Source organism: Mastomys coucha, unplaced genomic scaffold, assembly GCF_008632895.1.
Source record: "Mastomys coucha isolate ucsf_1 unplaced genomic scaffold, UCSF_Mcou_1 pScaffold21, whole genome shotgun sequence".
NCBI lineage: Eukaryota > Metazoa > Chordata > Mammalia > Rodentia > Muridae > Mastomys > Mastomys coucha.
In genome coordinates this window covers 144,032,061-144,055,188 of record NW_022196904.1, presented here as the reverse complement: position 1 = coordinate 144,055,188, position 23,128 = coordinate 144,032,061, and the positions used below count along the sequence as shown (strand labels likewise).

General features: G+C 38.3%; 2 protein-coding genes across 5 annotated transcripts in view; one reads left to right on the top strand and one right to left on the bottom strand.

Annotated features, from left to right (window-relative positions):
• The window catches only part of Lpxn (leupaxin), a 33,216-nt gene extending 10,290 nt beyond the window's left edge, over positions 1 to 22,926 (bottom strand). The window contains exons 1-5 of one of the 4 annotated variants that reach the window (XM_031389812.1): positions 21,521 to 21,689; positions 14,787 to 14,821; positions 14,506 to 14,663; positions 8,243 to 8,289; positions 378 to 477 (exon numbers count right to left, since the gene is read on the bottom strand). In XM_031389812.1, the coding sequence (XP_031245672.1) occupies positions 378 to 407 (30 nt within the window). In that variant the 5' untranslated portion in view covers positions 408 to 477; positions 8,243 to 8,289; positions 14,506 to 14,663; positions 14,787 to 14,821; positions 21,521 to 21,689. Of the gene's footprint in view, positions 1 to 377; positions 478 to 8,242; positions 8,290 to 14,505; positions 14,664 to 14,786; positions 14,822 to 20,018; positions 21,494 to 21,520; positions 21,690 to 22,182 lie in introns of those variants that run through there. The other 3 variants (XM_031389811.1, XM_031389810.1, XM_031389809.1) reach the window with 3 other exon arrangements.
• LOC116103612 (E3 ubiquitin-protein ligase ZFP91-like) overlaps positions 22,028 to 23,128 on the top strand; it is a 33,315-nt gene continuing 32,214 nt past the window's right edge. The window contains 1 exon segment of the mRNA XM_031389814.1: positions 22,028 to 22,142. Within this exon segment, the coding sequence (XP_031245674.1) occupies positions 22,087 to 22,142 (56 nt within the window). The 5' untranslated portion in view covers positions 22,028 to 22,086.

Here is a 23,128-nt window from a genome sequence, read left to right as displayed (position 1 = left end):
GTATGTATCTAGGCCTCATCTATTCTTCAAGTGTCCATTCTAACTCCCATCACAACTGCTCTGGTGAAATCTGCTTAACCTCTCAAAATCCCCCTGCCTTTACTCCACTCATTGGAAAATCACCATCCTTTTCTTCTAAAAATACTGCAGAGTCCTATGACTGTACCAAGAACAATCCGAGATCCTCCAGATCAAGGCCATAACATTGTACCATGTTATCTTTCACACACAAATGAGTTTCTCCACTGAATTAAATGTAGTCTAAGAAAATGAATAACACCTTAAAATTCCCAAGCAGGGGATGAAGACTGACCACTACCAAGCTAACTTCGTGCCTCTCTGGAACTCAGAGACTTCATAATTCAGACAGTACCCACCTTGGCCTGCATTTCACTCAGGTGGGCCATGAGCTCATCCAACTGAGCAGCTGCTGAGGTTTTGGGAGGTAGTACTGATTCTTTTGGATCTTGGACCTCACTACAGATAGAATAAGGAAAAGTAAAAGAATCAAATAAACATTAAGTTACATATAACATACCAGAGGATGCAATTATACATATTAATATATTTAATATGAGTTTAAAAACCAGAGACAGGGAGTACTCTAAATTTTCAAATAAGTCCTCTTTGTATTGTGTATCTGTTTCATTTTGGTCACCTAAAAAAATAAATACATGTATGCATACATACATGCATACATGTATACACACATATATAACCTATTTCTTCTCAAGTATATGAAGAAAAGCAATGGACATGGCTCCAATTAAGAGTTAATTAAATTAGAGAAACTTCAGAACATAGCTATAAAGCCATAGCATGCATTTTAATAGAGAAATTTAAAATTATAAGTCATACTCAATGGAAAGTTTTAAAGATAACCAAGAAGCCTGAATAGACATTCCTCTAAAGATGACTAACAGTCATCAAGTGTACAAAAGGTGCTCAAACTCATTAATCATCAGGAAAATGCAAACCAATATTACTATGAGATAGTCCTTCGTACCCATCACAGCCTGAGGCAAATGCTGGCAAAAGTATAGAGAAAGGAAACCAGAGTAAACTGCCAGTGGTGTGCAGGTTGGTGTACTCATCATGAGAAACAATATGAAGGTTTCCAAAGAAATGAAAAAGAGAACTACCATATGACCCAGCAGTCCCTCTCTGCTGTGAAGGAAATGAAATTGACACATAGTAAAGAAGTCTGTGGCCCTATGTTCCTCACACTGTTATTTACATAGCCAAAATATATAAATAACCAAATTATCTATAGATGAGTAAATTAATTAGTAAAATTAAACTATAATGGCTGACATAAACACTGGAATAAATTTGGCCTCAGAGAAGAAACAGATCTTGATTTTTAACTCAATATAGATGAACCTAAAGGACATTGTATAAAATTAAATAGAAGAAAAATATTGCATGATTGTACATACAGGCTTGTATGTAGAATGTAAAAGGTCAAATAGATAGAAATATAAAACAAAACAATGTTTTCTAGGAGCAAGAAAGGGGGAAGAAAATGAAATGTATGTCAGAGGACCCAAACTAGTAGATACGTGTTTAGAGAGGTTTTATAGGTAATAAAATTGTACATATTTGAGATTGCTACTAAATGTGAAAATGTGTATATTTGCTTCATTACATCACTTTAAGCACATTAACAATAACCTCAGAGTCACCAATAATTCATCAGTATTGCATTATAGACAGAAATCAATAAAGCACTTCCCATTGGTGTCTTTTGACCAGGATCAAGCCTAGGTTTGAATTCTCTACTTTGCTATCCCCTTGTCTTCCACCATTCCTAAGTGTGCTTGCTGTGTATTTCTTTCTTTCTTTCTTTCTTTCCTTTTTTAGAATTATTTATTTTATTTTATGTATGTGAGTCCACTGTTGCCCTCTTCAGACACATCAGAAGAGGGCATCAGATTCCATTACAGATAGTTGTGAGGTACCATGTAGTTGCTGAGAATTGAACTCAGACCTCTGGAAGAGAAGACAGTGCTCTTACCCACTGAGCCATCTCATCAGCCCTGCTGTGTATTTCTTAAATAGCACAGAAAGTACTGCATGAGGAAAGAATGGGAGATGCTGTAAAGAAATCTGTAATAGAGTTTTACAAGGATGAAATCATAACTCAAACTGACCCCAAATGACCCAGATAATAAACAAACCAATGCTATCAAACAATATCCACATGTTTCATATAACATTTATAGTGGCTATTCATTTTATAAGGTTGCCATTAGTCTTTGTTCTGTTTTCAGCAAATGATTATCATAACAAACATGCATGCATTACTGTTGGATCAGGAGTACATAATTTAGGATTACAAGTATGCATTTGCTTAGGTAGCTAAAGTTGATTACATTGGCAATCCAAGGCAAGTGAGGTTGGTTGTTACATTGTTAAACAAGTAGGCTGAGTACACAGCTGGAAGGCAGTCTTATGTGACCTTGAGTTCTATTATTAACTGTCAAGTCCAACAGAAGTTGCAATCTTTTGTATGTAAGAGATATTTTTATCACAATGTATTGTCACTAAAGTAAACATTCACTACCTATATGCATCCTGAATATTATATTGTAAGCATTGATATGTACAATAAATCAAAGAGAAGATCCACGTTAAATAGAGATGTATGCCATGTGTCACTTTCCTCCTTTAAATTCTATAAAATTCCATAAAAATTCCAGAAGAATTACTTGAGCTATCAATAAGATTACATTAAATTTATGGGCTAGAACACCTAAGAGAAAACTTTTAAAGTTTAAAAGGCTAAGCATGTGGAAACACTTCTGTCATCCTTACAACTTCAAGACAGAAGCAGGCAAATCACTGAGTTCCAGACCAGGCACAGATACATAGACACTATCTCAAAAATAACAAAAACAAAAACAAATTTCAGAAGGAAAAGTTTGTCCCAATAGAGGTAACATTTTATAAAATAAAGATAATTAAGATCAATCAGTTATTATTCAACTGACAAATGAAAATAATTAAGTGTGTGTGATGGTAACAGAATAAATAAATAGGTTAAAAGAGTAGACTAGAAAATTCAGAAACAGACCCTTAAACCTGTAAAGATCCAGTATATTTCATGAGGCATTTTAAAGTGTCAGAATTATATTTAATGGACTTAATAACAATCTGTCTAAAACAATTTTACAGCCCTCAACACATCAAATACATAAACAAGTGTGTGTAATTGAACATATAAATATTTTACAAATTAAAATATTAGAAGAAAATAAGTAACATTTAACAATTTAGAGACATGAGTGTGTTTTAAACTAGGAAATAAAACTGAAGAGATAAGGCTAAAGAGATACCTCTGTGGTTAAGGACACTCGCTGTTCTTGCAGAGGACCTAGGTTTAGACCCAGAACCTCCATGGCAGCTCACAGCTCTCTAACTCCAGCTCCAAGGGAACAAACAACCTTTTCTGATTTCCATGAGCATCAGAAACACAGATGCTACAATACATAAATTGATGCAAAATATCTACACCGATAAAAATTAATTTAAAAATAAAGAAAAGGTTTAAAAACTTCTGAAGTGAAACAAAAAAGAAAATCCATTAATAAACTCTGTTTCACAAAATTACTATAGTTAAATCATTCAAAATATTTGTAAAACTTCTATATATTAAAAAAGCAAGCCAATGGAAACATGAGCTACACTGTTAACGGTTTAAGAAAGATAAACTTAAATGTTTATTATTATAGATATGAATAAAAGTTCCCAAAAGGAAATTGAGCATTCAACTTAATCAGCAAGGCTGGTTAATTAACTTGAACTTCAATGATTGTGGTGATGGTAGGATGTTGCAGGTCCAGAAGCTAATAGCAATTTGTCTTGGACTATATTTAGGCCCATAAACAGTCATTTCTTGCACATATAACATCCTGTGACTAATAGATAAAAATCTTATGAAATGTTTTAACTTAACAAAATCTTAGTTTTTATCAACCATAAAACTAAGAATCCTATTAGATTAGCACTGCGGCCTAGAGCAGGGGTTTCAATCTACACCCTTAATGTTTCTACTAATGTGTTTGAACATTTCTTGTTTTGTCACTTACAAAGACTTCATCAATGTTTCCCATGTTATAACATGGGATTCTGCGTAGCCTAAGTCTGTGCAATAGGCCATGCCACTCATATTTGGCTTCAGAATAAACAATCTCTTATCTCCTTTAAGGTAAGAGTTATGTTTCATATTGTCATATGAAAATATACAACTCACAATCATATGAAATTTAAGAACAGGAAGACCAAAATGACGTGCTTCAATCCTACATAGAAGGAGGAACAAAACAATTAAAGTAGGTAGAGGGAGAGAGAGACCTGGGAGGGAAGGAGGAACAGAAGGAGGGAAGAAGGGAGGGAGGGAGGGAAGGAGGGAGGAAAGAGGGGAATTTAAAAAGGGGGGTTAGGATTAGGTATTAGAAGGGACAGGAGAGAAGTACACAGGGTCAGGAAATTGAATAGAAACATGTAGCACTAGGGGATGGGGAACTGGGGATAGCCACTAGAAAGTCCCAGACTCCAGGGAAGAAAGAGGCTCCCAGGACCCAACAAGGATAACTTTAGCCTAAAAACACAACAAAGGGGAACTACAACCTATAGGGACCACCTCCAGTAGATAGGTCCCCAAGTAGAGGGATGGGGCCACCCACGCATCTCAAAATTTTTAACCCAGAAATGTTCCTGTCCAAAGAAAAGACAGGGACAAAAAATAGAACAGAGACTAAAGAAAAGGCCAACCAGAGACTGCCCAACCTAGGGATCTATCCCATCTTCAGACACCAAACCCCCACACTATTACTGACACCAAGAAGCGCTTGCTAACGAGAGGCTGTTATGGCTGTCTTCTGAGAGGTTCTACCAGCACCTGACAAATACAAATAGATGCAGCCAACCATTGGACTGAGCCTGAGGACCCCAATGGAAGAGTTAGGGGAAGAACTAAAGGAGCTGAAGGGGATTGTACCCTGTAGGAAGAACAGTATCAGCTAACTAGACCATCCAGAGCTCCCAGGAACTAAACCACCATCCAAATAGTATACATGGAAGGAGCCATGGCTCCAGATACATATGTAGCAGAGGATGCCCTTATCTGACATCAATGGGAAGGGAGGCCCTTAGTCCTGTGGAAGCTTGATACCCCAACACAGGGGGATGCTAGAGTAGTAAGGGGGTAAGTGGGTAGAGGAGCACCCTCATAGAAGGAAAAGGGGAGAGGGGAGATGGGGGATGAAATAGGGGGTTTGTGAAGGGAGAACCGAGAAGGGGGATATCATTTGAAATGTAAACAAATAAAATGACTAAAAGAATTCTCATTCCATAGAAGGCACTTTACCAAGTGCTATCTCCCCAGCTCCAAATGTAGCTGTTTATCTAAGCCTGCTCTTCATAAAGCCTCCTAAAGCCTTCTTATCTTACAGTTGTAGAAAACTTGTTTATGCTCAAAAATCTACCCATACTTTCAAACTAGAGTCCATATATAACATGTAAAAAGAGGAAGGCCATTGTCAAGATTCTCTAACACCAGCTGACTCAGCAATATATTATTCTAAATAGAAAATAAGAGCTTGAAGAGCTGATGGTTGCAAATTAGAGCCCATACAGGAAATATTCTTGAAAGAAACTTCAAATTAGAGACCTCTGATCTGTCCCTGGCCTTTTAAAGAATGCAAAACTACCTTGCTATATTATGAGATACAAGCTACTTTATGATTTGGAAATTTTAGTAATACAAATCACAACATATGTATTTAGAAGAATGTACAGAATGTATACTTTTCAACTAGGGAGCTTCATCATGCTGAGTTTCCTTTGTTTAATTCTATGTTATGAACACTTCCTCCTATTATTACCAAAAGTGCTACTTTTGCTCAGGTAATAGATATAAACTATTGCCATATTGCTATTGATGGACAGTGGTTAGAAACATACCAGTGCTACAGTCACAGTTGCTTTGAAGCACACCCTCAAGGTATACTGGGAGCAATGTGCATCCCATTTATGCAAATCAGAGTATATGGTAAAAACAAATATTGGATTAGCTTCTGAGTTTAGCATTCTATCTGGGCATGCTAGTGTTTATGGCTCAAAATCACAATCACCTAGGAAATTTATAAAACTCCACACATATGGAAAGGTTTTATATAATTCTCTCACACACATCTCCATTGTAAGTATAGCTTGGTAACAGAAATGTACCAAAGTATTCCAGCCCTGAAAATATAAGCAAGTTTGAGTTTAAAAAATGCAAGTAATGTAGAAAATTGATTGCACAGATGGTGAGAGAGCTAAGAAGCAAATCAGAAGACATGGGGGTTACCCGAAAGCTCCAGCAGCAAGTCATCACCGCCCCTGTGCTAAAGTACGGAATGCATGGCAACAGCATGAGAGCCCATGGCTATGGTTCGGTGTAACAATATGGTTCGGTGTATGGTTCAGTGGAACAATAGCAGGTTGTCATGCTCCACCTGACAGAAATACAGCTGCTGATAAAGACACTGGGGCATCAAGCACCAAGGCAAGGCAAGTGCCCTGTATTTTCCTACTCTACATCTGCTGGTCAAGGCCCATGATAGCCAACTGTCCTGGAACTTGGAAAATCCACCCACCAGAGATAGGTCCCTAGAACATGAAAGGTTAGGAGCTGGCATTCAGGAGAGATCCTAAGGTATACTGCTATTTGGATAAGGGATTTCCTAAAAGAATTACTAATGCCATAGATAGACAGACAGATGGCAGCATGACGGGGGAATCTACGAAGTGTTCAGGTTCCTATGGCAGAGTGAGTCCCTTATACATGTTAGGGAAATGGGGAGGTTCTAAACTGCAGGACTGATGAACAGTCTAGTTTATGCTTGAAGTCACACCAGCTCTGATATGTGGCTGCACACAATCGTGTGTGTGTGTGTGTGTGTGTGTTTGTGTGTGTGTGTGTGTGTATGTGTGTGTGTGTATGTGTGTGTGTGTGTGTGTGTATTGGGAGTGGTCTGTTAGCATAGGGCCTGTATGAGGAATAAGCTATAAGCTTTGCGAAGGGCAAGTATCTAGGAAAACAAGTTAAGTGGAAGGCCTTTGCAAAAGTGGCCTGGCCCTAAATGACAGAATACAGAATAGAAAAGGGACAGAGGCCAGTGACCCAGTGCTGTAAGAGAAGATGACCATAAGATAGTGTCATAATCACATAATTGATCACAGTGTCAGACATACTGGAAAATAGCTAATGCTTGAACTGGTTTTCATGTTACATATGTAACATGAAACTCATATGTATTTCTATTGGCATCTTAATAAAACATACATTTACTGAGAGCCTTTTAAGTACAGTTACCACTTGTATTGTTTGTGTTTGTTTTTGTTTTTAGCTAGGACAGAAAGATGAAGACGATGGAGAAATGTTCACCAACAACTTCCTGGAGCTGGAATAAACAGGTAACATGTATATAAGCAAACTAGCTTTACTCCCACCACAGAAGGAAGTGACCTCAAGTGGAACATATTAAAATGACTTCCTGTATTTCAAGTCCATTGCCTGACTTAGCTCTCCATGTGTGTTCTACGTCCTATGATTCTGAGATCAGATGGTGCAGTGGAGCACTCTCTGACAAGCACAAACCCTTAAGAAAAGGGTTTCATTTTACATACACACATACATATATGCTATGATTAAAGAGACAAACACAAAAGAGGTGGCCTTTCTGTTTCTGATTTGTTTTAGATTACTAATTCTGCTTTAGTAACATTTACTAAAGGGAAACCCTTCCATCATTTATATAACCCTTGAGCAGACTTAGCATGTAGAATTATGTATTCACTTCTCTGTGATGGACCCTTGCTATCTTCATATAGCCTTGGTCTTTATACTGACACTGTTGGACCCTTGCTTAAGTTTCTTCAGGTGTGTCTTCTCCTTTGAGCTCTGTTGCATGATACCTGGAACTGAAGTGCCAAAACTCTATGCTGATTCTGAAACTTTTATCCTTTTTTAGGTGGTAAAAAAAATGCAGAGATACCTCCAACTCCTAGCCTGGATGCCTGTCTGGAGGCAAGGTACTCAGTCTGGAGGTTGCCTCCACTCAAAGGGTCTGGGAAGAGGCATACTATGGATGAAATCCAATAATAATCTTTACAAACCAAATTGTCAAGAATTAATAATAAATTACCTGATAACTTCTAGTTGTGAAATTATTTATTAGTAATTAAAGCATACCTGTAGACATTGGGCTCTTGGATATTGGTCGTATACACGAGCTGTACCTAAAAAGTAAGTGACAGAAAAGAGTAAAGAATATTATTTGTGATAGAATGCTGTAACTTATCAACATGGAGGATGAGGGTGGTTTATGGCTGCCTAGGGGGATAATCAGAACGGCATTCTGGTGCACACTTGTAGTCTAAGCTACCTGGGAGGATGAGGGAAAAAGTATGAGTATGACGTAAGTTTGGGCAGCATAGTGAAACCTTGTCTCAGAGCTTAGCAATAATAACAATAACAATAATAATAACAATAACAATAATAATCAATAAAAGAAATAACTAGTATATTGCTTAAACGTTTCCAAAGGTAGAATTACCTTTCAACATACAAAGAGAAATGAAATTCTAAACAAAGAATTTGGCACCTGAATAACCAGGTTACTGCCCTCCCTACCTTAAAAACAAAGATATAACGAAATGCATCATCCAAAGATAGGAAGCATAAAATAACACAGTGGCTCAGGGAAAACCACTTTAAACACAGTGGTGCCTAGAGGAAGGCTAAATCACAAACTTGCCTTATGAAAAGTACTAATGTGTCAACTAAAGATGTGGCTGGACAGCAATCCATCTATTTATTCATTCAACACAAACTTACTGAGTGATCGTTATGTTCCAGGGTATAGGATGTTGTACCTAAACCACAAAATAAGACCATCACACTAAAACCAAATACTCTGAGAAATGGAGTGGAGTGCCTGCCTAGCATCCAAGAGGCTCTGGGTTCTAATCCTAACTCCACATAAACTTGGTGTAGTGGTATACTCCTGTAACACCAACACTTGGGAGCTGGATGCAGGATCAGGATTCAGTCCCATCCTCTCCTATACAAAGAGTTCAAAGTCAGCCTTACATTACTTAAGACCTAACATAATAAAACAAAAACTGAATACTCTAGAGCTTACATTCTATTGCAAGAAGCAGATTTAAAAGTTAGTCAGGGAGTATAAAATAATAAGTATGAAAGTATAATAAGGGAGTATAAAATAATAATAAGTATGAAGATAGTAGTTGCTATAAATGCATTGATGTGGAAAAAAAGTCACTGAGTAGAAGACACTTGAACTAGTAGAAGACTTGCATGAGGTAAGGAAAGCAAATGGGTATCAGGGAAATGTGGCCCCTGTACGAGATCTGAAAGGGAATGACAGCTGGGAAGCAGGGAGAACAGGGGGGCCTGTGCAGTGAGGCAGGGAGAACAGGGGGGCCTGTGCAGTGAGGCAGGGAGAGGGGCTAGATCTGCAGGTGGCAATCACGCATCACACAGCCCAAACTGAGATACTTGTAAGGGAAACGGAGGGTTCTAGAATTAATTCCTGTTATTTGATCTCTAACTTTTTAATTTTGAGAGAGAGAGACAGAGAGAGAAAGTCTGACTCTCTGTAATGTAGTCTAGAACTAAAGCACTCAGGTTCCTTCCTATCTCACCACCACTAGAACTGAGATTACAAATATATGTACCATAACGTACTATCATTCCTTAATGAAGTACATATTGCTAGTCAAACAACTTGGTTCTTATTGTATTAGGGGACCTACAAAAATAATTCCAATAAAGAACAGGGTATGGTGGCTCCTGCTCCTATGGTTTAGACCCAGCATTTGATAAAGTGAGACAAGAAGATTTCAAGTTTGAGGCCACCCTTGGTAACTGTCTCAAAATAATTATAATAGCAACAACAATAATTGTAATCAAAACCTCTTTGCCTTACACACACACACACATAAATATGATGGGAAGATTCTTAAAATGTTTTGATCACCTAAACATTTAAAACCACATAAAAAAAACAACTACACTCAACATATAGTCACTTACCTTAATTGGTAACTTGGTCATTGCTGTCTCAAACGTTTTGATTTGGGAATTTTTCTTTAAAATGTTTAGGTTTAAAATATATATAGTCCTGTCACTTTTTTACTCCTTTTAATTTTTTTTACAGTCTAGTCATTATCCCACTCCCAGTCCACCCTCCCACAGTTCCTCATGCCATTCTTCCTACCCCCTATCTCCAAAAGGATGACTTCCCACACACACACCCGCCAGGCCTCCCTATGCCCTAGGGCCTCATGTCTCTCCAGGGTTAGGTGCCTCTTCTCCCACTGAGGCCAGACCAGGCAGTCCTCTGCTGTATATGGATCAGGGGTCTTGCACCAGTTCGCATACGCAGCCTGGTTGGTGGCTCAGTGTCTGAGAGATCTCAGGGGTCTGGGTAAGCTGAGACTGCTTGTCTTCCTATGGTGTCACCCTCCTCCTCAGCTTGGCTGTCCTCCAGGAGGCCCAAAAAGCAGCTGACTGAGACAGATGCAGATACTTGCACCCACCCAATGGACAGAAGTCAGCGACCCCTGTGGTTGAATTAGAAAAAGGTTTGAGGAAGCTGAGTTCTGTCACTTTTTAATTTGTAATATTATCCAAAACTACAATTTAAAGTTAGTACATTTGAAGTTGTTATCTTTAGCGTGTGCTTTTTTCTAGGGCATAATTTTTTTAGTAATGAAGTGATCTCCCTAATGCTGATGAACCTGAACATTCAGGGCCCATTTTGCTCTGTAAAACATATTCTTAATTCTGTTTTATTTATTAAAATGTATAAATTCATTCAGAAAAAATGCCTTCTTTTGGTTAATTTCTGGTTCATTCTCTCCCCCCGACACACACACACAAACACACACACACACACACACGTCTTTTTGTTTTTATGTCATTTACAGAATACATCAAAGACACGTACGACATAAAATACAATATTTTTTCTTTTTCCTCTCTTGGGTTCTGCTCACCCCTCAGTCCTTCCCACATTTATTATCTTCCTTCTACTTTGTCCAAGACAATATTCCCACATGTCTTCTTTATCCACCTCCATTCACAGCATCTTTCTGCATTAATATTTTAATAAGCCCAAACTTTGAAGTTGTCTCTATTTGTGATTCTTTTTAACACATTTTGTAAAGGATGGGTAAGAGCAAAATCACTAACTTCTATAATTTCATTACATTTTGGTTTATAAATGTATCCAATAAAATAAAGTCAAAATCCATCAATGTCGAGATTTTTCAGAAACATGTTTCCAAATTAAGCAATTTAGCTACATTATCTCCTTTGGTTTTTGCTAAGAAAAATTGAAGCTGCTCAATTGTACTTTGTTAAGAAGCACTTTTTCAATCTATATTGGTTGTATAAATTGATTACAGATCTCCAACTGCTTTTGCACATAATGTAACCCAAGCTTTATTAAATAAGTTTTCATTTCCAAAAGCCAGAGGGTAGCAGCCGAAACATTTGCCAGTCTTGGTAATTTTAGTTTGAGGGCAGAACGCTACTCTGTGTTCAGATGAAGTTGAGACTCCTATGCACTTTACAACTGCCCCAGATGCATTTCTGCTATTGGGTTAAGTTGGTAAGAACACTTCACGCAATGCTACTGACAATCTGCTTTCTTATTCTTAACATAAATTTTACTATATTCAGGGTTAAGCTATTTCAACTCACTGTTCTGATATTAGTGATATTGCTTGCCTTATTTTTTAACAAGAAAATGAATAAATGAACTTCCAGAGGATTTATTTTGATTCTGTGCATCAGGTAAAAAATAAATCAAAAAGCTTGGAATATTCTAATTTTCTAATTGAGACCTCTGATGATGGTGAGTTAATACTGGCATATTTTGATGACTTTCAAAGACAATCTACTCTTTCCACTGTGCATATAAGCAGAAGAAAATGTGGAATTGAAAATGAGCAAAAAAATAAAAATGTTTACAAGAGTGGTTTGCTAGAAGTGGAAATGTGTATCTCACAGAGATCTGCAAATACACTTCCTGCAGCTGAGCATGAGACTTGAAGATTTGGTTTCCGTTTTGCTTTAAGCCAACTGACAGATTATTATTAAGATTTCTAAGTGCTAGCAAAAAAATAAAACAAACACTTATAAATTTATAGATGCAAATAAAATGCTTTCATAACATTCACAATATAGTATTTGTGATAACAATACTAACTTCTAGTCCCTATCATATGATATGTGATTTCCTCATTACTTACTGACCCCAGATGTTCCAGGTATGCATCACACGGACCACAGCATGGCAGCATACCAAGTAGCTAGCAGATTTCTTCTTCTACTCCCTAAGACCAGAGAAGTTAGCTTATGTTCTCACTCTTAGACTTCAGAGACATCTCCCTGAATACTGTCATGAAAAGGTGTTGTGACTGACATTCTGCCTGGACTATATTAAATATATTAAAGAAAATACTAATAATCAAACTTCAAAAACAATTGCAAGTGTTTTATAAAGGAAATCAATGAGATGTCAAAAAAAGACCCAAAAGCTCAAGTCTCATGAAAGTAAACAAAGATGTGGTCATCCACAAAGATCAGTGCCAACATTGTGGCTTCTACTGCAAATGAGGTGAGAAGTCACTGTCAGAGTCAGGGTAGAAGAATGTGACACTTGGGAGCTGGCGAAATGGCTCAGCGGGTAAGAGCACTAACTGCTCTTCAGAAAGTCCTGAGTTCAGATCTCAGCAACCACATGGTGGCTCACAACCACCCATAATGTGATCTGATGCCCTCTTCTGGTGCGTCTGAAGACAGCTACAGTGAATTACACTGGAGTGAGCGGGGCTAGAGCGAGCAGGGCCCAAGTGAGCAGGCCGGCAGAGGTCCTGAGTTCAATTCAGCTACACACATGATGGTTCACGGCCATCTGTACAGCTACAGTGTACTCATACACATAAAATAAATAAAATAAATCTTTAAAAAAAAAAGAAAGAAAGAAGAATGTGATGCTTGGTCTTGTCTCAAGACTCTATGAGGCTGCTATGTGATAATGCAGTGAAGGTATATTTTCTTCCTTTAGTTAGTCCATTAAGATGCTACTACTACAGTTGAATCATTTCAAAACACATCACTCTCTAGTAGAGAATCAGATATGCATTCTGGGGAAAAGCTGGAAACTAGCTATTCCTGCATTCAAATTCCGGGTCTGGGAAACTTACTGTATAAAGTACCCAAAAGTAAGCCAGAACATCATAGTTCATAAATACAAGATATGAAAAACATCCACTCAATGTCTTATAATTGCATTCTCATTAAGCAAGCTTAAATTATAATTAAGCATTGTACACAGTTAACTAAAGGAATAAAATATACATCTCAGCAAATAGGTACTTGATAGTTTTAACAATCATAAATTAACACAACGGTTCTCTGGGCTTTCAAATAAATCATCTTGGGTGGATCTAGGGTGTTTTGGTTTTGGTTTTTTGTTTTGTTTTGTGTGTGTGTGTGTGTGTGTGTGTGTGTGTGTGTGTGTGTGTGTGTGTGGTAGCTGCCAAGAGTTTTACCATCTCTAGCTAGATAAAAACAATTTCTGAATATAACTGACAGAAAATAAGGCAGACAAAGTAACAGCTGTGTAGAATCACCCCAAGGAGATTTATCTAAACTATCAGGTGATGCCCTGGTCTTCTTACTGGATATAACTCCAGTCAAACTATAATGTGGCACTTCGAGTAACAGGATCTGGTTCAGGAAGTAACATCAAGTAGTCAGCATGTATCAGGCAACACTCTTTTTATTATGCCCTTACTAGAAAAAAAAAATTCAAAGGTTTACTCTATGGTCATTTTCTTAGTTAAGATTTCCATTGCTGTGAAGGGATACCATGACCAAGGTAACTCTTATAAAAGACAACATATTTATTTACTTTGGGCTAGCCTACAGTTTCAGAGATTCAGTCCATTATCATCACAGCAGGAAGCATGGCAGCATCCAGGCAGACATGTGTTGGAGAAGGAGCTGAGAATTCTACATCTTTATCTGAAGGCCATCAGGAAGTCTCTCTCTTCTGCACCAGGTGGAGCTTGAACATAGGCCCTTAAAGCCCTCCCTCACAGTGATACATTTCCTCCAACAAGGCCATAACTATTCTAACAAAGACACACCTCCTAATCATGTCACTTCCTATGGGCCAAGCATTCAAACATATGAATAGGGGTCAAACCCATTCAAAGTACTCAGTCATTCTCCTCTTTCCAAAAGCAACTATCTTTAAGTCAATATTGAAATGATATTCTTTCTTGAATATATATTTCTCATTAATATATACTATTATATATAATTTATATAATAGAAATATAATTTTATGTGGAATACAATTTTCAGAAATGCTGTCAAACTTGTCTACAACACTACAATAGATCAAATGTTACCTTCAAGGGACTTGTGTTACCCTGAGATGACAACTTCTTTGGAGTTTGGGGAAGCTTGCTCTCCTCTGTGGATTGCTGATCCAGGTGACAAGAAACTGGATTTGAACATTCCTCACTGTCCTGATAGGTGCAGCGTTCCAATTCCTCCAATAAGGCATCTATGTACCAGGAAACGAGATGGGTATAATGTAGAATTGTGAGTCTCCAGGATTATTTTCTTCTTAAATATTCTCTCTTGTTTTGAATAATAAAAATTTATAGATACCTTCTTCCATCCTTACCTCACTTCAGGAGTGTGGAATATCCCAGAAAATGTCTGAGGAGATTACATTTGGTATTCCTTATGGTTGCATGCAATTTCATAGTCTCTCTACAATTTAGTTTCTGACATTCTAGGTATTGAATTTAACCAGATAGGGCAGATCTCTCCCTTCCTCCCCCCCCCCATCTCATGCATATACACACATATTTCTTATTAGAAAAATAGAAGCAAGTTGATTACAATTTTTCAAACTATACCAAGAGGCAAAACATTTTTTATACTGATTTTTTAATCTATCTCAAGGGTTAGCCCAAAATCATAACACAATAAATTGTTAAGTATTTCGGTGGTTTTGTTGTTGTTTGTTTTCTTGGATGTGGAGAGAAAAAAAGATTGAAAAAAAAACTAAAGTATTATACAATCAAACAAGATGTAGCAATCTAAATTACTGGAATTTCTTTTGCAGTTTTCTTGGGAGAAAGCCAACAGACTTCATAAGAATTTTGCTAATAACTTTCTGTTGTAATGTCAGTAATCATAACAATTACAAATTAACCATGCCAATCATAGTATATCCTAACACATTGAGATAGAGAACATCACTGTTCTCACTTCATATAAAGGAAAGAGACAGTGTAATTCTCATGGGCTACCGAGCACAGATCTCCAGTGAGCACTATTTTATCCCAGTCTCACCACTGTGAACTTGTACATTAGAGTTGCCAGTATCACCAGACTGTCTGAGTCATCTTAAGCACAGCATGTTCTCTGAAGGTCTTTCTTCATGTACATAATGAAGCAATTGGATGAAAGCATAGGTTTTTTTCAAATTGCAAGTCAAGATACTTGTGTCTTTTGTTGTTTTTGAAATTTTTAAAATGTTATATTTTGTATATGCTTGCAAAGCATCAGATTGTATGATTTCTGAGGACCTGCCTAGCCCTGAAGTTCTCAAATAAACAAAATGAACTTTAAATGCCATTGGAAAAAAAACATGCTCATGTATTTCATATTTGGAGAGAAAAGAGTTTTGCTCCATCTAGTTTTTAAGAGAGGCTGCTGTAGATCAAACCTAGAACTTACCAAGTAGCCCAGGATGGCCTACAACTCAATGATCTTTTTGCCTTCACTTCCTGAGTGTTGGAGTTTTATGGGTGTGGCATCATGTACAGCTCAGAAACTATCTTATCCCCACTGTCTTCCCTTTTAACAATGCTGAATCCAGGAACTTGTATGTACTAGACAAGGTATGTTGTGCCACTAAGCTACAGATTAAGGATGAGTATTTCCTAATATTATAGGAGATCTAATCATTTTGTTTTCACAAAAGAAATCTTCTGTAGAACTTGGTCAATCGCAAAAGTTTGACCTTCATATACCATTTTAGAAAGAACCAACCTGAACTAATTATCTTTAGGCCAAACTGTCCTTCAAGAAATAAACTGACAAGAAAAAAGAAAGACAGAAGGGGCACATATATTAAGAGAGAACTAAGAGACATATGACTAATTTCAATTTAGATCATTAACTTTAATTTAAAAAATAAAGCAGCCAAGAGTACTGATAGCATTTGTTTGAGATTTTTGTGAACATGTGATCAAAAATTTACAAGCCAGTGCAAAATGAATCCTTTTGAAAATTCAGATTCAGTGTTCAGCATGAGTTTCATAAACATAAGAGGGCAGATGATAAACAAGTTAAATTTTTTAAAAGAATATTTAACACTGTATAGTTAATATCAAATACTAACATCTCAGAAATTTGAAAATATTAGCATTAATGTGATGTCAGATAATCTTATATGTGATAGTTATTTAATGATATTGAGGAACCACCATTAAGGTTATTAGCTATTGAGAGTCAGATACTGTGTTTGCATGGTTGTTTATAATAGATTAAGATTGAATTACATACAGATAAATATAATAATTGAAATTTCTTAAAAACAATAGATCAATGGAAAAAACATAGGCATATGAAATAAGACTGTCAAGAGCTGATGATTGTTGAAGCTAATACAAAAGGTGAAATCAAAATCAAACTGTTTTCTCCAATTCTGTATATATTTTAATTCTCCACAATAAAAGATCTTGGGTTTTCTTTTTGTTTTTTAGAGTAGATAAAACAGGACAACAAAGCAAATGTTTTATCTCAGAATCTTATTAGCCAGCCTCAACTCTAAATTTCAGAATTCCAACACTTTACATGTTAGAATGCAACCATTCTCTTTTCTGTTTTCTAAACTTCACTCCAAATCAGAAATCAGAGGCCTTCCTAGACCAAGAGAAGTCATTTATATTAGACATGATGGGACAGGAGTATCATTCAGCAGAGGGTATGACGTTACCCTCAGAAGCATCAGCTCACCAAATCTATTATAATTCTCCTTACTGCTCACTAGTTACCAGGACTTTCACTTCCTGTTTCCAATGAACACATATTTCACCAGTTCCTGAAGCTACTCCTTTGGCTTCGTGCAAACTCTAAAATTTAAATTAGGTGACTAATTTTGGTGTGACAAATAAAAGATTACTGGCAGTGAGTGAAACTAGACAAAACTGCAGTTTGTCTCCCTAGTCCTTGGCCCGTGGAAATTAAGTATCAACCTTAACTTGTCAAAAATACAGGGAGGCCGGGCAGTGGTGACACATGCCTTTAATCCCAACACTTGGGAGGCAGAGGCAGGTGGATTTCTGAGTTCGAGGCCAGCCTGGTCTACAGAGTGAGTTCCAAGACAGCCAGGTCTATACAGAGAAACCCTGTCTCACCTCCCCCTACCTCCCAAAAAAAGAATACAGGGAAGTCTCTGGGGGTCTCCATGAGTTAGAGTCATCTCATCCCTAAATTGCAAAGTTTAGGTAAAACTTTCTAGATGAATACATGCTACTAACATCCAAGGCAGTACTTCAGAAAGCAAATATTTGCCCACTTGAGCCAATCTGTCCTTGATAAAATTTCTACACTAGTAGAAAGAGAAATCCACCCCAAGCCTTGGATTTGGATTTTGGTCCTGCTGCTATTTGTTAAGGCAGGGTCTCTCTCTAGCCCAAGCTGACTAACAAGGTAGCCCAGGCTGACAAGTGATAGGTTCGTGGATACAAACTATTGTGCCTGGCAGATACTACCTGCCTTTTGTTTCATTTTGGGTTTTGAGACAGGGCCTTGGTATATAGCCCTTGCTGGGCTAGAACTTGCAACAAAAACCAGACTGACCTCAAATTCATAGAGATCTATGTGCTTCTGCCTTCCATGTCTGACTTTTTAAAGATAGGATCATATGTAGTCTATGCTGGCCTCAAACTTTCTATATAGCCAAAAATAACCTTTAGTTTTTGATTCTTCTGCTTCCACCTCTGGAGCATCAAGACTGAAGGCAAGCAACACCACATTCCATGCAAATTGTGACAATCTGAAGAGACCATTGAGGGGTAGCTATCAGCAGTTTAAACACCTGTAGCAAATTGGATTATCTACGGTTAGCTTCCAAAGTTGCATACTTTCTACATTTCTGGAAAGGATTTCCTTAACAACTATCCTACTCAGAAAATCTTAAAGTATATAAGTTTTAAAAAACTGTATTACTGCACTGGCCACCAGAACAAATACACTTCTAACATAGGAGAACCACCTGTAACATTATCATCTAATTGTACTTAGTATCAGGTGCTCCTGAGAGTGAACAAGATATTTTTGATTTTCTGTACTTAAAGAAAAATAATAATACCTATTTCAGAAAATTGTTGCAAATACTAGACTTATATTTTAAGTTTTCCCAATATTAATTACCCTTTAACTTTTTGAAATAATTTTGAATTAAATGTAAAATGTATCTTGATATTGTGATTAATGCTGTAATTTGGAGCTTGATGTAGAATCCAATTCTTTTCTATATAATATTAGTTATTTATTCTTTGAGAATTTAATGTGTGCTACCCATAAAATAAAGCAAAATAAGAACCTATCTGAAAAAAAAAAATGGGTAAAACTCTATGGAGAAATGCAAATTTCCTTCCTCAATACCCATACAGGATATGCATTCATCAAATTCTCAAAGAATAAGTAGTCAATATTATATAGAAAAGAATCTGGATTCAACATCAAAGTCCAAAATATTGCATTAACCACAATATCAAACTATATTTTTACTGACAAAACAGTTTGGCATTTATTAAAAACACTCTTTTTTTCCTTCATTAATTTCTATCCCCTTCTTTGTTCCCCTGTTTCTAAGGCTCTTAAAATAGAACCCAAATAATTATTTTTTCCCAATAATTATTTTTAATGACAATGTACAAGCTACACATTTTGTTATTGTTGGAAATTTTTGCATAGCTACAAACACAATATGGAAATAATACAGCTTGAAACATTGGGTAAATGTAAATGTTAGTAACTTGGTGTTAAGGATACTAAAAATAAATAGGTGATACATAGACGGATAGATGGAAGGATGGATAGACAAAGAGATGGGTATGTAGATGATAAAAAGTTACCAAGGTATATGAAATGAGCCCCAAGGAGGCAGACTTTACAGCTCCAGGCTTTGGAACCCGTGGTCTCTCTGGGCATGGTAGCCCAGTGACATATCACTGCTGTTTTCATTACCTCAGAGTGGAAGGAAGGGCTGTTTTTTTTTTTTTGCCAAGTAATCTGTTCCTTCAAGATTTCTCTAAATAAAAAGCAACAAGAACCACTACAGTGATGGTCTACCTGTAGTCTAATAGTAAACTACAGAGAAATTAAACCACTCTGGCCCTTTTTGCAATCTCTTTAGACCCTTTACTCTGCACGGTCTTTTCATTATCCTTGCACTATATTCCCTTTCTCCTAGTTTCCTTTCCTTTCTTCCTTTCCTTCATTTTATGCCTTCTTCCTTTCCCATCCTTTTTTTCTTCATTCAGTATCATATCTCCATAATCACCAAGCTGAAAAGCTGCCCTATGACCTCCAATAGCTGCCAAGAGGAAAGGCACTCTCAATTATAATTCTGTTTCTTTGGGTATCTAGTCTATAGTTAGCTCTCAACTCTCTGCCTACTGTGCCTCGGCAAACAGGGACCCCATAGCTCCCACAACAATGATAGTTCCTCCTGCCTCACTCTTTTTTGAACCGAGGACAGAAGTGAAATCAAAAATCTTTCAGTCCTATCCTCAGTTTGACTAGACCACACTTCATCGTTACAGATGGGGATGGATAGCAGCCAGGATCAGACAGTTCCTTAGAGCATCTTCTCCAAAAGCCCCACACTCACCCAGCTCTTCCATTGTCCTACACCTACGATGCTCTAGTCTCGAAGGTTGTGAAGAACTTTGTTGGCATGTGGTGAAGAGGACCACAAAGGAACTGAATGAGACAGTGCAAAGCAGCCTCTGTGACCCCTTTTGGTTCCTGTATTTGCTTAGCACTTCCTCACTTTTGATTTGCTGAATACTTTTTTTCTTTTCTAGTAGCTCAGTTGTTGTGTGTGTGTGTGTGTGTGTGTGTGTGTGTGTGTGTTTTGTTTTTTTAAATAGTGCTGACAGAAAAAGGCAGGTTGTGCAAGATTGAGGTTTTGATTCTACTTGGTCAGGGTGGCTATAAAGACTGAAAGTTAATTAAAAAAAAAACATTTAAACACCTACCAATATTCAACGGCTTATCTTGAACACATAGAAATTTTAGGCTTATACTTGTGGAGTTTTCCAAGTTTAAGTTCCTACTGCTGGCTATTTTTTCTGTCTCCTTCCTTTTCCCTTCTTTTCCTCCACCTCTTTTTTTCTGGAAGCACAGGCTCCTTTCTTAAAATTTCTGATTAAATAGCACCAACTTCATGTCACTATCTATACTTAGTACAGCTGACCTCATTTCCCAGACAAACTGTTGATTTTAAAATCAAACCTTTGAAAAATTGTGTGTGTGTGTGTGTATGTGTGTGCTCTGCTTCTACCACCTGGATCCCACAGATGACATCCATCAGACTTTTCAGCAAAGTGCTTTTATCTGCTAAGCAATCTCACTGGCCTAGATTAGAAATTCTTTAAAGTTGAATAGAAGTGGGTTCACTTTTGAATTTTCTGGTCCTGGTTTATACAGTAATCCAAAAATTGCAAACATCTACAGAATAAGAAAGAATCAATTGAGAAGATAAGCTTCCAGAATCTGAATTACAATTCCTGCTCAGTTCACATTGCCTTGTAACAATTTCTCCAAAAAGGTGAGAGAGGTCGATTTTTTTTATCTTATTGTGCCTTTGTTCATCTCAAAAAGAAAAAAAAAAAAAACGCATTTATAACAGGCCATCCTAGAAAAGGTAGTATATAAAGAGCTATAATTATGTGCCTGAGAAGAAGGTTTTCTCCCAGTGTTTACCAAGAGACAAACAGGCACAGGGAGTAATAAATAACTGGCTAAAATAGAATAAAGGGATAGTTTTGTAATGATCATCTTTTAAAAGGAACAAGTCATTCATTTTACTAAGACCTTTTTAAGAGGCTCACTTTTTGTATTACTTTAAGCAGCCATTGGATGTCAGTGCTGTTCCAAATGTGCTCATTGCAAATACAGCTGGAAAAAAAAAAAATCAATCCTACTAACACTGTAGGTTTTTACAACTGAAAAGGACACTAATCCTTTGAAAGCGCAAAACTCAGTACAGACTATAAAACATTTGCCTTATCTGTGTGGCAAATGAGCCAGATCCTGGGAGGAAAAAAGAAAAAGAAAAATGAACTTCATTGAATGTCTAAAATATAATTCAGAATCAGATTTCCAGACCTTGTATCTTTCCATCCTCTTGTGTAGATTTTCACTTAAGAAGTTTCCATCTTCGAAGAGTAAGGAGTCTCCTTGAAAGTTGTTTCCTTATTGCAATGTGTAAAAGGCAAACCAAGGAAAGCAAACAATGTTTAAAAAGAAAAGAAATGCCTACAAACGTGTAAGAGGGAGAGGCTGCATTACCACCAGTTGCGGTTTGAACAACTGGAAAACCCCCTTCACTCATCAGGAAGGTACTTAGCTGCAAACGCTAGTCAGAGCTGCTATTATGACTGTGCTTCCTGTGCCGCAGAAACGTCTACAAACCGCAAAGGCATTCAGCCTCGGGGCGGTGAACGTGAGCGACAGCTAACTTCTCCACAAAAATCACAGTGAGTCACGCTAACCGTCTCTCCAGCTCCAGCTCAAGGACTACAGCCAACGCCAATTCCGTGGCGCCCCATTCCTACTAGGAGACAACTTTACACTTCGTCCTACATGTTTTATTAAAATTGAGTTGAAAGACGCAGAACGAGTCCCTGACCTCCTGGACTTCACAAGTGAGAGGCTCAAGACAAGATGGAGGAATGAAAACGAACGTAGCTAACAAGTGGCGGAGGAGGCGTCAAATGACCAGACCGAAGTAAGTAGAGACTATGATGAGGGCACTTCGGAGCACTTACACAAAAAGATAAAACAGTAGGATTCTCTCCCGGGCACCCCTAACCAGTAATTGGCTCAGTATTAGTGCCAGCAGTACGCAGGCGTCGCAGCCTAACCCGGAAGCAGTGCCTCGCTGGAACGTAAGCTCAGACAGCGGATAGAGAAGCTCCCAGCCTTCCCTCTGCCTCTAGTTTCCCCAAGATTTCCCTGGAAGCACAGCCTAAAATAGGACTTCATCTCCCAGAATGCCCTTGGCGAAGTTGGCCCTGCGCGTGCGCCTCACGACTATCCCGCGCTGTGCTCTCAGCCCCGCCTCTACCCCGTCGCCGCCATTTTTTCAGAGACTTTCATCCGGCAACGGACCGGGCCGTTTTTTTTCTTAAAGGAGAAGCTGCAACTCAAATAATTTCCCACTTCTCCCCTCAAGAGCTGGCGGCGCTGGGGACAGAAAGGCCAGAGCAGGAAGGTGGGGGTCCGGGTGGAGGCGGGATAACGTCCAGGCCACTTCTTAGGCTAGTAAGAACCCTAGAGGGAACAGCGGCGCCGCCGGGAGGCAGGTGCGCGCGCAGCCGGCGGGGGGGGGGTGCGCGCGAGGCCGGGAAAGGTGCGTTTTGTCCTCGCCACCGCCCTCGCCAGCCCTGCCCCTCCCACCGCCCCTAGCTTGAGCTGAACTCCTGAGGGGAGGGGAGGGGAGGGAAAAAGGTCACTTTGGGATTGTCGCGAGACGCAGCCGTTTAACGGTGAGAACGGGAGCGCGGGGAAGGAAACCTCGCGCTCTCCCTCGGAGCCGTTTCCTGATTGGTTGACGGGAGGGGCGGGGGCGGGCCCTGAGCGCGCTGCTGCGTGTGAGACCGCGAAGGGCTGGGCCAGAGGGCCGATCCTCCTGCCCGATTGGCCCGCTGCGTGTCTGTACGGGCGCGCGCCTGCGCGCCGCCGGCGGTCGCTGGCTTGAGTGGCAGGGGGCGG